The 11082-nt window shown below is 44.4% G+C and overlaps 1 protein-coding gene and 1 long non-coding RNA gene across 2 annotated transcripts in view; both read right to left on the bottom strand.

Annotated features, from left to right (window-relative positions):
* FBXO48 (F-box protein 48) overlaps positions 1 to 2828 on the bottom strand; it is a 4971-nt gene extending 2143 nt beyond the window's left edge. Inside the window, 4 exon segments of the mRNA XM_023757456.1 lie at positions 313 to 529; positions 531 to 818; positions 1830 to 2056; positions 2764 to 2828. Coding sequence (XP_023613224.1) covers positions 313 to 529; positions 531 to 616 — 303 coding nt within the window. The 5' untranslated portion in view covers positions 617 to 818; positions 1830 to 2056; positions 2764 to 2828.
* Positions 2829 to 7940: 5112 nt separating this feature from the next.
* Positions 7941 to 10762, bottom strand: LOC102427861. The gene is made up of 3 exons (XR_002830322.1): positions 10711 to 10762; positions 9886 to 9990; positions 7941 to 8319 (listed from the first exon to the last, which is right to left on the bottom strand). It is a non-coding gene; the product is annotated as an uncharacterized LOC102427861 (long non-coding RNA).
* Positions 10763 to 11082: the final 320 nt, after the last annotated feature.

Below are 11082 nucleotides of genomic sequence, written 5' to 3'. Positions count from 1 at the left end.
ATATATAGTGTGAACCATAGAGTTTGCTGGGGGTTTTGGATAATAGGAAGTGAAAAGAAGTAGCCACTTTCCTTCTGGTTAACAGAGGAAAATGCCTTAATTTAAGATTGAAAAAATGTTGAAGGATGGATGGGAGATAGTATGGTTTGCAGGAAAAGAATAATAATTCAACTTTAAGTTCAAAAGTCAACAAACACACTTGAATGTCATTCTGTATATGGAATCCTACCTCATCCAAGCAGGAAGCAGAGTTTGGTTCACACCTACCACCGTGTACTTAAGAATACTGCAGACCACAAAAATTATACTTACCCTCCAGGAATAACCGCTTTTCCGATCATCATCTACTTCTCTTTTGCACACAGCTCGTACAGCCAAGCAATGAGGTTTCCATAAGCGGTCATTGTTTCTGATTGTGGCAAACCAGCTCATGCATGTCATTGAAGCCCTGCACAAACTCTGAATGTCCAGCTGACTGAAAATGTATAAAGTAACTTCTTGAGGCAGCCACATAAAAAAGTTATTTTGATTCATTTTTTTCCTTCTCAGTATCCACAGAGTTCAAGTCTATATCAGAAACTCTTGAATTATGGTTCCTCTTGAAGTTATTCTGCATAGCTTGATGTTTTAGTTAATTATCTGCATAGGTAATCTAAAAAGCAGAGTTTAAACTTATTCAGTCTCTTCAGTTCAGACTATGGGTCCCACTCAGAGCCAGGCAACTGTTTGGGCATGATTTTAAAAACTTTAACTTTCTTGACTTGAGCTTTTCAATCTGTAAAATGAGGTCAATAATGGTCTTCACGTGTATGTCCTTGCTAGAATTAACAAGGAAAACGTGTGAATCATCTAGTTTCACATCTGAATTGCACACTGGGGATACTGGACAAATGTTACTTCTCTTCTTCTTTTTAACATTGTTAGTAAATGGGTTTGCTAGTAAACATGTGTCTTTCTGCTCGCTCCCAAAGAACATTATCTTAAAAAAGACTATAATTTATTGAGTTTAGTAGAAATGCCTATTGTGAGAACACATTCCAAATACTTATTGAAAATAGCTTCAAAAATGTGTAGGATTCAATTCTATTAAGCTCCTGAATACTCACTGTCTGTGGGAACTGATGCCTTGTCATTAAGGTCTTCACCTACAATTTACAACCTAATCATAAACCTGATGGACATTTAGTAGTTTATATAAGAATTGTTTATCAACTTGTACCTAATGGGTAGGTGCTCACATTAGACACAGATACTATCTGAAATGGATAAGAGGTTGAGGTCAGGGTTACGACACAAAGACTCAAAAATTCAATTCCATGATAGGATGAGTGTTTTAGAAATGGCCTCCTGAAGCTATCCTATTTGCACAATTAATTATGAACCAAGGATAATAATCACTGAGGCAATCAAGCACCAGTGACCAACCACTATAATGTTTATTTTCAGTTAGGTTCAGCATGTAACTACTGATTGGGGTGGTGAACTCACAATACCATATACAGATGATATATTATAGAATTGTACCCCAGGAACCTATATAATTTTATTGACCAATGTCACCCCAATAAAATATTGAAAATAAATAAATACACAAAAACTAATCTTGTACCTTTATTTCTACCAATTACTATATTGAAAGTGTCCTGTATAAATGTAATTATAAGTTATAAAGTATTTTTTTTCCTAACTGAAAAAAAAGTCCAGTTTTGGCTAATTTACCTGAGGTGCACGGTGCAGGCTTCCAAAATCAGTTGAAAGCATGGAGCTATTTTTGCATATGTAGACAGCTTATACTTACTTAAAATTAGTTTATTTCATTTAGCACTTACTTGTATAATAGGGATTGATGGTGTTGGAGGAGGAGTTTGAGATACAGCTAAATATTTCTTTAACTTAGCTCATGACAATTCCCCATTTCCAAATGAACTATTCACCTACATGTTCTGGACGTACCAAGGCCACAGTTGCTCCCGTTCAGTTGGTTGTTTATAATCCAAAGTAACTATGCTGGTGAGAGTTTTAATGCCTGTATTCAACAGAGGACTTCCTCTTGAGGCTTTGGGGAAGTAAAAAACCAAAGTGGTAAAAACAAGATTTATGAATCATCCCCAAGTTTTTGCCATGCACCACCCCTCCCGTCTCATCATCAATACAAACCAAAGCCAAATTACCATATTCTTGAAAAGAATCTCATATTAGGAGAACATTGCTATTTGTTACCACTTCCAGGATCTCACTGGGGAATAAAGTGCGCCTTCTCATTAGTTAATCCACAGGAGGCAGAAGAAGGCTTTTGAATTTGTGAGGTTCCTAAAATCCCACTAGACATCTTTCTTATGAGTCCAGTTTTGCCTGGATGCCTAGAAAACTATCCCCTTTCTGCCTGTTCTTTACGAACCAAACTGTCGAATTACCTCTGGAATTAGGGAAGGGCTCGCCCCCATTCAGGTGTCACTTGGACGAAGATGGATCCGGAGGCAGGACAGACCTGGCCGCGGGCGCCTCCCGGCTCTCGGGAAGCCCCCCACCCTGTCCAGACCCCGCAAGTCGGAAGAAGTGACCTCGCGCCCTCTCTGAGCCCCCCTTTTTGCGTGTCCCACGCAGGCTGCAGCTGACAGCTCAAGAACACAGCTGACAATAACAACTCTGAGCACCGGCTGTCACTTCAGCTCTGCGGCGCTGAGCGGAGGCGGCGCTGGCGCAGGGGCCACGCCCCCGAGACCGCCGGCCGGATCCTGGCTGGAAGGGCAGGAATGACCTTACCTGCTGGAAGGTGCCGGCTTCTCCTCCAGCGGTTTAAATCCTCGGGCCACTGAATCCCATCCCCGAGTCCCCCTGGCCCCGCCCACTCTAGCCCCTCCAAGCTGACGCTGATTTCGCGTTGGCATAGAGAGGAGCGCGCATTGCCTTTTGGGATCGGTAGTTTTACTAGGGCGTCTCCGCTGGGCCAGGCAGGAGAAGGACAGCGCGACGGACTACAAGGTCCAGCGTCCTCCCAGCCAGGTGGGCGGTGGGAGGGGAATGGGGACGGGCTCAGCCGGAGTTTTAAACCGCAGTTGGCTTACTGGCAAAGGGGGACTCCTCCATTGCGTCACTGGTCCCATTGGAGAGGCAAGACTCGGGACGAGTCACTCGGGCCCCAGCTGCGGGACAATTCCAGCTCCCCGCCCTCCCCGCCCTGTGTTTTCCCGGGGTGCGGGGTGGGGGGTGGGGGGCGCTGTCCAGGCTCCGCGCGTGTCCCAGGAACCGTCTCCTTGCGGAGGGGCCTGATCCTCGCCGCCATGTCCGGGGGCTTTGAGTTGCAGCCGCGGGACGGAGGCCCCCGGGTGGCCCTGGCGCCCGGGGAGACGGTGATCGGCCGCGGGCCGCTGCTGGGAGTAAGTGTGGGAGTAAGTGTGGGAGTAAGTGAGCCAATTAGTTATCTACAAAGATTAATTATAGTTTCGGGTCTTGGGACCACTGAGTTCACAGAAACACATTATCTGTAGCCATTGGGTCTTGGGACCACTGAGTCAACGGAAACACATTATCTGGAGCTACTGAGGCAATTTAGAGTAATTGTGCAGTCCTGGCCTCCAGGTACAGAGGAATGTGGTTTCTAAAACCAGTATGACCATAACCCATGGGGTATTCACATTACAATCAATAGGGTATTCAATCGAATGGGATGATTTATATAATTCAGAAAATCAAAATAACTTTTCTATTATTTTAGCAAGCAAACAATGACAGAAGCCAAGTCAGCAGGGTTAATGGTTGCCACCATGCTTCAAAACCAAACTACAAACATGTTAACATTTTCTTCAAAATAAAAGTTTCTTTTGCTGCTGGTTTATAACTACTCAGATTCCTCAGATTTGGCTGCGCAAGACTTTAAGAGAGTAGCTTCCACTCCGTTTTTTTACCATTTGTTTGGCCTCAGTCGCCATCTTCTTCAGCTGACTCCATGTTGATACCTCAGTCCCTTGCATAGTAAACTGCTGCCGATGTAAGACTGGTCCCCTGGATCAGGCTGCTCAGACAGTTGGCCTTGGGACTGAGCAGGCACTAGTCCCAGTCAAATCAGCCCCGTCCGCACCAGTGGAAGTCTGGTCCCTTCCTCAGCTTCTTTCTTTAGCCGCTGCTGCATGGAAATGAGCAGCCCTCGGTCTTGCAGTACCGATAACTGGCAGCTCACCAGTCGCAAAGTCCCAGGGAGCTATTAGGTCACACAAGCAAAAATGACCAAAGCCCAGAAACAATGCAACTGCCACAAGAGCTTACAATCTAGGTCAGAAATAAAAGTGACTTCCTTAAACAACATCAACCACAGCCATTTTTTTGCTTTACAGTGGCTTAAACAAAACCTAGGAAATTTCTACCTTATTTTGTATCTCCTATTTTCTACTTTCTACCTATTTCTACCTCCTATTTCTACTGCTTATTTCTCTTATTTCTACCACTTATTTCTATTGCTTATTTTCTACTGCTATTTCTACTGCTTATTTCTCTATTTCTACTGCTTATTTCTCTATTTCTACTGCTAATTTTCTAATGCTTATTTTCTAATGCTTATTTTCTAATGCTTATTTTCTAACGCTTATTTTCTAATGTTTACCGCTTACTTCCTACTGTTTATTTCTTACCGCTTATTTTTATTTAACTTTCTCTTTTGCTTATCTTATTTTCTCTTTAAGAAATTTAAAAATGCTTCTACTAAGCACTGTCCCATATTTTACACCCAGTAATTACCAAACCTGGGGTCCCTACCCTAATTTTGCTTTCAGCTTTTACTTTTAGTTTTCTACTTTTTCTTTCTGCACATTCCTTAAGGGAGCCTCTTTTCATCTGAGTTAGTAGTTCCCCCAAACTCAGGCCCTGTTCATCATAACTCAGGCCCTGTTCCCAGGACTCAGACCTTGGTCCCAGAACTCAGTCCCTGCTCGGACACCATATGTGGCGAGCTGGCACTGCCATGGCATACTCAGCCCCAGAGCACCTTATGTGCCATGCCAACTCAGCCTGGTTCAGTGACCCTGAGAGTGGGCGGTGAAGGATTGAAAAAAGACAGACAAGAGAATGAGCTGGGTCTGGGTGGGACGCTGCTCCCCTGATGTAGAGACAGTGCCAACTCCACAAGCCATGTCTTTATTTTATAGCAGATGCCAGGAGGCAAAGTAAGGGCCTGATCAAGATGTTTACAACAGTCTCGTGGGTTTCAATCCTACTCAACTACATGCACCTGAACTCTATCAGGCCCATATTACTCAGGCACGTGGGGCCACGTGTTCGGACCTTAGGTTCAAGCTTACAACTATAGCTGTTGGCTATAATTGTGCTGGGAGGGCCCTGCCCACCAAGCTGGGACTTGCATGTGGCAATGAGAGGACTGTGCCCTCTCATCAGTCCAAGGCTTGAACCTGTCCAAAACACTACTGCGCCCCACACAAAACCCTTCAGTCCACAGGCCAATGCTCTATCCACTGAGCCAAACCAGCTAGGGCATCAGTTTATTTTGTTACTTAGATTCCATATATGAGTGAGATCATATGATACTTGTATTTCTCTGACTTATTTCACTTAGCATGATATTCTCCAGGACCCTCGTTGCTGTCTCAAAGGGTAAGATATTCTTCTTTTTTACTGCTGTAAGTACTACATGGTGTAAATGTACCACGGCTTTTTATCCACTCATCTACTGATGGGCACTTGGACTGTTTCCAGATCTTAGCTATTGTAAATTGTGCTGCTATGAACACAATTTTAAATATATTTTTATTGATTTCAGAGGGAAGCGAGAGATAGAAAGATCCTATACTAATAAAAGACAAAAATGCAAATTGACCGTACCTTCGCTACACCTTAAGCCATGCGCACCAGCCAATCAGTGTGACTATATGCAAATTAACCCAACCAAGATGGCGGCCAGCAGCCACAGAGCTGGAGCAAGCAGGAGGCTTGCTTGCTCCGGTGATGGAGGAAGCCAAGCTTCCCCACCTGCCACGGCCCGGCTCTGAGCTCCACTGAAAACAACAAAGTTTCAATTATAGAAGGTAAATAAACCCCAGATGCCTGCATTCAGCCAGCCGTGGCCACAGAGCTAGAACGAGCAGGAGTGGGTTGCCCCTGTTGATGGAGAAAGCCAAGCTTTCTGCAGGCCTCCGCTAAAGACAACAAAGTTTCAATTATAGAAGGTAAATAAATCCCAGAATAAAAAAGAAAAAGAAAAAAAGGAGAGGCTGGGAGCTTACATCGCCAGGGTGCTTGGCCAGCCTGAAAACGGCCCTCAGCCCCTCACCCAGACTGGCCAGGCACCCCAGTTTGGACCCCCCCACCCTAAAGGGGGTGTGTCCAGCCTGTAAACAGCCATCAGCCCCTCACCCAGGCTGGCCAAACCTCCATGGGGTGAGGGTCCCCACTGGGGTGGACATCCTCCGAGGGGTCCCACACTGCAAGAGGGCATAGGCTGGGCTGAGGGACCCCCCGAGTGCACAAATTTTTGTGCACCGTGCCTCTAGTCAATGATGAGAGAGAATCACTGATCAGCTGCCACCTGCACACCCCATACTGGGGATCAAGCCTGCAACCCAGGCATGTGCCCTTGACTGGAATCAAACCCAAGACCCAAGGGTTGCATACCTTCTTTCTGATTGGTATTTTGGTGTTCTTAGGATATATTCATAGAAGGTCCCGGGAGCCAGGGGGCGTAGCTTGGTGCAGCGGCCTTGCCCCCCGGGGCACTTGACACCTGCACATGCAAATTAACCCGCCATCTTTATCAGTTTAATTTGCATACTCACTCCTGATTGGCTGGTGAGTGTAGTGGAGGGATGGTCAATTTAATGTTTCTCTTTTATTATATAGGATCATTCCAATTTGTTCTTGGGAGTGTAGCATCCACTTACTCTGCCGTCATTTTTAATCTCTGATCTATTCAGTTCTGCTTCTAAAATTTCCCCCCAGGTTTCTTTATCCATTGGGCACATGGTTGTTTCTGACAGGCTAGTAGACAAATCTATGTTGCTGTATTTGCCACTTAGCCAAGAATGTTTTACTTGACTCTTCTTGTAATTCCTCAGTAGTGTATCCTGAAAGAGGTAAACCAGCATCATCACAAAAGGTAGTAGGTTGCTGCCTGGTGAGTTGAGTTTGTTTGAAAACAGAGAATCTGATTGACAGGGCTGAATATAAGATTAAGTTTTTACATTGATATACACATATACTACTAAATTTGTGTGTGTGTTTGTGTGTATGTATAGATATACATATATATATGTGTATATATACAGTGTGAACAATGGAGTTTGCTGGGGTTTTGGATAATGTGAAGTTAAAAGAAGTAGTCGCTTTCCTTCTGCTTAACAGAGGAAAATGCCCAAATTTAAGATTGAAAAAATGTTGAAGGATGGATGGGAGATAGTGTGGTTTGCAGGAAAAGAATAATAATTCAACTTTAAGTTCAAAAGTCAACACACTCTGTATGTCATTCTCTATAGGAAATCTTACCTCCTCCAAGCAGAAAGTAGAGTTTGGTTCACACCTACCACCATATCCTACCTAATAAAGAGGGAATATACTAATTGACCCTCACGCTGTTGCAAAGATGGCGGCGCCCGCAGCCAATAAGGAGGGAATATGCTAATTGACTGCCCTGCCCTCAAAGATGGCAGTGCCCACAGCCACAAGATGGTGGTGCCCAGTCCTCTCAGCCCTCCAGCTGCCCAGGGCCATCCTGAGTCATAGGCAAGCCTCAGATGGTGGCTGCCCAGGGCCGCCGAGGCTCAGGTAACCAGGGCGGGCCGAGGCTTGAGCTGTTGCCAATGGCAGCAGTAGAGGTGTGATGGGCGTTGCCTTCTCCTGATCCCCGGGTCGCCTCCCGCCCCTGAGGGCTCCCGGATGTGAAAGGGGGTAGGCTGGGCTGAGGGGCCCCCCCTCCAGTGCATGAATATTCATGCACCAGGCCTCTAGCTATTAATAACACTGCAGACCACAAAAATTAAACTTACCCTCCAAGAATAACTGCTTTTTCGATCATCATCTACTTCTCTTTCGCACACAGCTCGTACAGCCAAGGAATGAGGTTTCCATAAGAAGTCATTGTTTCTTATTGTGTCATTCCAGCTCCTGCATGTCATTGAAGCCCTGCACAAACTCTGAATGTCCAACTGAATGAAAATCTGTAAAGTAATTTCTTCAGGCAGCCTGTTAAAAAAGTTATTTTGATTCATTTTTCCTCCTCAGTATTCACAGAGTTCAATTCTATATCAGAAACTCTTGAATTATGGTCCTTTTGGAGTTATTCTGCTTAGCTTGATGTTTTAGGTAATCTTCATAGGTAACCTAAAAGGCAGAGTTTAAAGTTAGTCTCTTCAGATCAGACTATGGGTCCCACTTTGAGCCAGATAACTTTTTAGGAATTATTTTAAAAAACTTTAACTTTCTTGACTTGAGCTTTTCAATCTGTAAAATGGGGCCAATAATGCTCCTCACGTGTATGTTCTTGCTAGGATTAACAGGGATAACATGTGAATCATCTAGCCTCACTTCTGAATTGCACGTTGGAGACACTCGACAAATGTTACTTTTCTTCTTTTTAATATTGTTAGTAAATGGGTTTGTTAGTAAACATCTGTCTTTCTGCTTGCTCCCAAAACACATGGTCTTAAAAAAAAAGAAGCAATTCTTCACAGATTATAATTTATTGAGTTTAGTAGAAATGCCTATTGTGAGAACACATTCCAACTATTTATTGAAAGTACCTTTAAAAATATGTGGGATTCAATTCTATTAAGCTCCTGAATACTCACTGTCTGTGAGAACTGATGCCTTCTCATTAAGGTCTTCACCTACAATTTGCAACCTAATCATAAACCTGATGGACATTTATAGTTTATATAATAATTGTTTATCAACTTGTGCCTAATGGGCAGGTACTCACATTTGACACAAATACTATCTGAAATGAATAAGAGGGTTACAATGACACAAAGACTCAAATATTCAATTTCATGATGAGTATTTTAGAAATGGTCTCCTGAAGCTATCCTACTTGCACAATTAATTATGAAGCAAGGATAATAGTCACTGAGGCTATCAAGCAACAGTGACCAACCACTATAAACAATGTTTATTATTCAGCTAGGTACAGCATTTAACTAACAATTGGGGTGGTGAACACACAATACAATATACAGATGATATATTATAGAATTGTAGAATTGTACCCCCCAAACCTATATAATTTTATTGACCAATGTCACCCCAATAAATTCAATAAAATGTTAAAAACAAGTAAACAGAAAACTAATCTTGTACCTTTAATTCTATCACCAGTTACTATATTGAAAGTGTTTTGTATAAAAGTAATTATAAGTTAAAATAATGAATAAAGCCGAAACCGATTTGGCTCAGTGGATAGAGTTTCGGCCTGCAGATTGAAAGGTTCCGGGTTCGATTCCGGTCAAGGGCATGTACCGGGGTTGCAGGCACATCCCCAGTGGGAGATGTGCAGGAGGCAGCTGGTCGATGTTTCTCTCTCATCGATGATTCTAACTCTCTATCTCTCTCCCTTCTTCTCTGTAAAAAATCAATAAAATATATTTTTTTAAAAATAATGAATAAAGGTTTTTTTTTCCTAACTGAAAAAAAAGTCCAGTTTCAGCTAATTTCCCTGAGGTGTATGGTATAGGCTTCCAAAATCAGTTGAAAGCATGCAGCTATTTCTTGCATATAAAGACAGCTTATACTTACTTAAAATTGGTTTATTTCATTTTGCACTTCCTTCTATAGTAGAGAGTGACGGTGTTAGAGGAGGGGTTTGAAATACAGCTAAATACTTCTTTTAACTTAGCTCATGACAATTTCCCTTTCTAGATGAGCTACTCACCTACAAGTTTCTGGACTTACCAAGGCCACAGTTGCTCCTGTTCATTTGGTTGTTTATGATCCAAAATAACTGGTGGTCAGAATTTTAGGGCCTGTATTCATGCAACAGAGGACTTTCTCTTGAGGCTTTGGGGAAGTAAAAAACCAAAGGGGTAAACACAAGTTTTATGAGTCATCCCCAAGTTTTTGTGATGCACCTTCCCGTCTCATCATCAAAACAAACCAAAGCCAAACCACCATATTCTTGAAAAGAATCTCATATTAGGAGAACATTGCTATTTGTTACCACTTCCAGGATCTCACTGGGGAATAAAATGCGCCTTCTCATTAGTTACTCCACAGGAGACAGAAGAAGGCTTTTGAATTTAACAGTCGGGGTCGGGGGTACCTTGGTGAGGGTCCTAAAATCCCACTAGACATCTTTCTTATGAGTCCAGTTTTGCCTGGATGCCTAGAAAACGATCCTCTTTCTGCCTGTTCTTTACGAACCAAACTGCCGAATTACCTCTGGAATTAGGGAAGGGCTCGTCCCCGTTCAGGTGTCACTCGGACGGAGATGGATCCGGAGGCAGGACAGACGTAGTCGCGGACGCCACTCAGCGCTCGGGGAGCCCTCACCCTGTCCAGACCCCGCAGTCGGAAGTGACCCTGCGTCCCCTCTGAACCCCCCTTCTTGCGTGCCCACGCAGGCTGCAGTTGACAACTCAAAGAACACAGTTGATAGTAACTCTGAGCACCGGCTGTCACTTCAGCTCTGAGGCGCTGAGCGGAGGCAGCGCTGGCTCAGGGACCCGCCTCCGAGACAGCGGGCTGGACGGCTGGCTGGAAGGGAAGGAATGTTCTTACCCGCTGGAAGGTGCCGGCTTCTCTGACAATTTGAGTCCCCTGGCCACTGAATCCCATCCCCGCGAGTCCCCTGGCCCCGCCCACTCTAGCCAGACCCTGCCAACTGATTTCGCCCTGGCAAGGAGAGGAGCGGTAGTTTTACTAGGGCATCTCCGCTGGGCCAGGCAGGAGAAGGACTTCGGGACGGACTACAAGGTCCGGCGTCCTCCCAGCCAGGTGGGCGGTGGGAGGGGAATGGGGACGGGCTCTCCCGGGTGTTTTAAACAGTAGTTGGCTTGCAGGTGGAGAGGGATTCCTCGATTGCGTCACTGGTCCGATTGGAGAGGCAAGACTCGGGATGAGTCACTCGGGCACCAGCTGCGGGAGAACTTG

This window comes from Myotis lucifugus, unplaced genomic scaffold, assembly GCF_000147115.1.
Source record: "Myotis lucifugus unplaced genomic scaffold, Myoluc2.0 scaffold_108, whole genome shotgun sequence".
NCBI classification, from domain to species: Eukaryota; Metazoa; Chordata; class Mammalia; order Chiroptera; family Vespertilionidae; genus Myotis; species Myotis lucifugus.
This window is presented reverse-complemented; position numbering and strand designations above follow the sequence as displayed.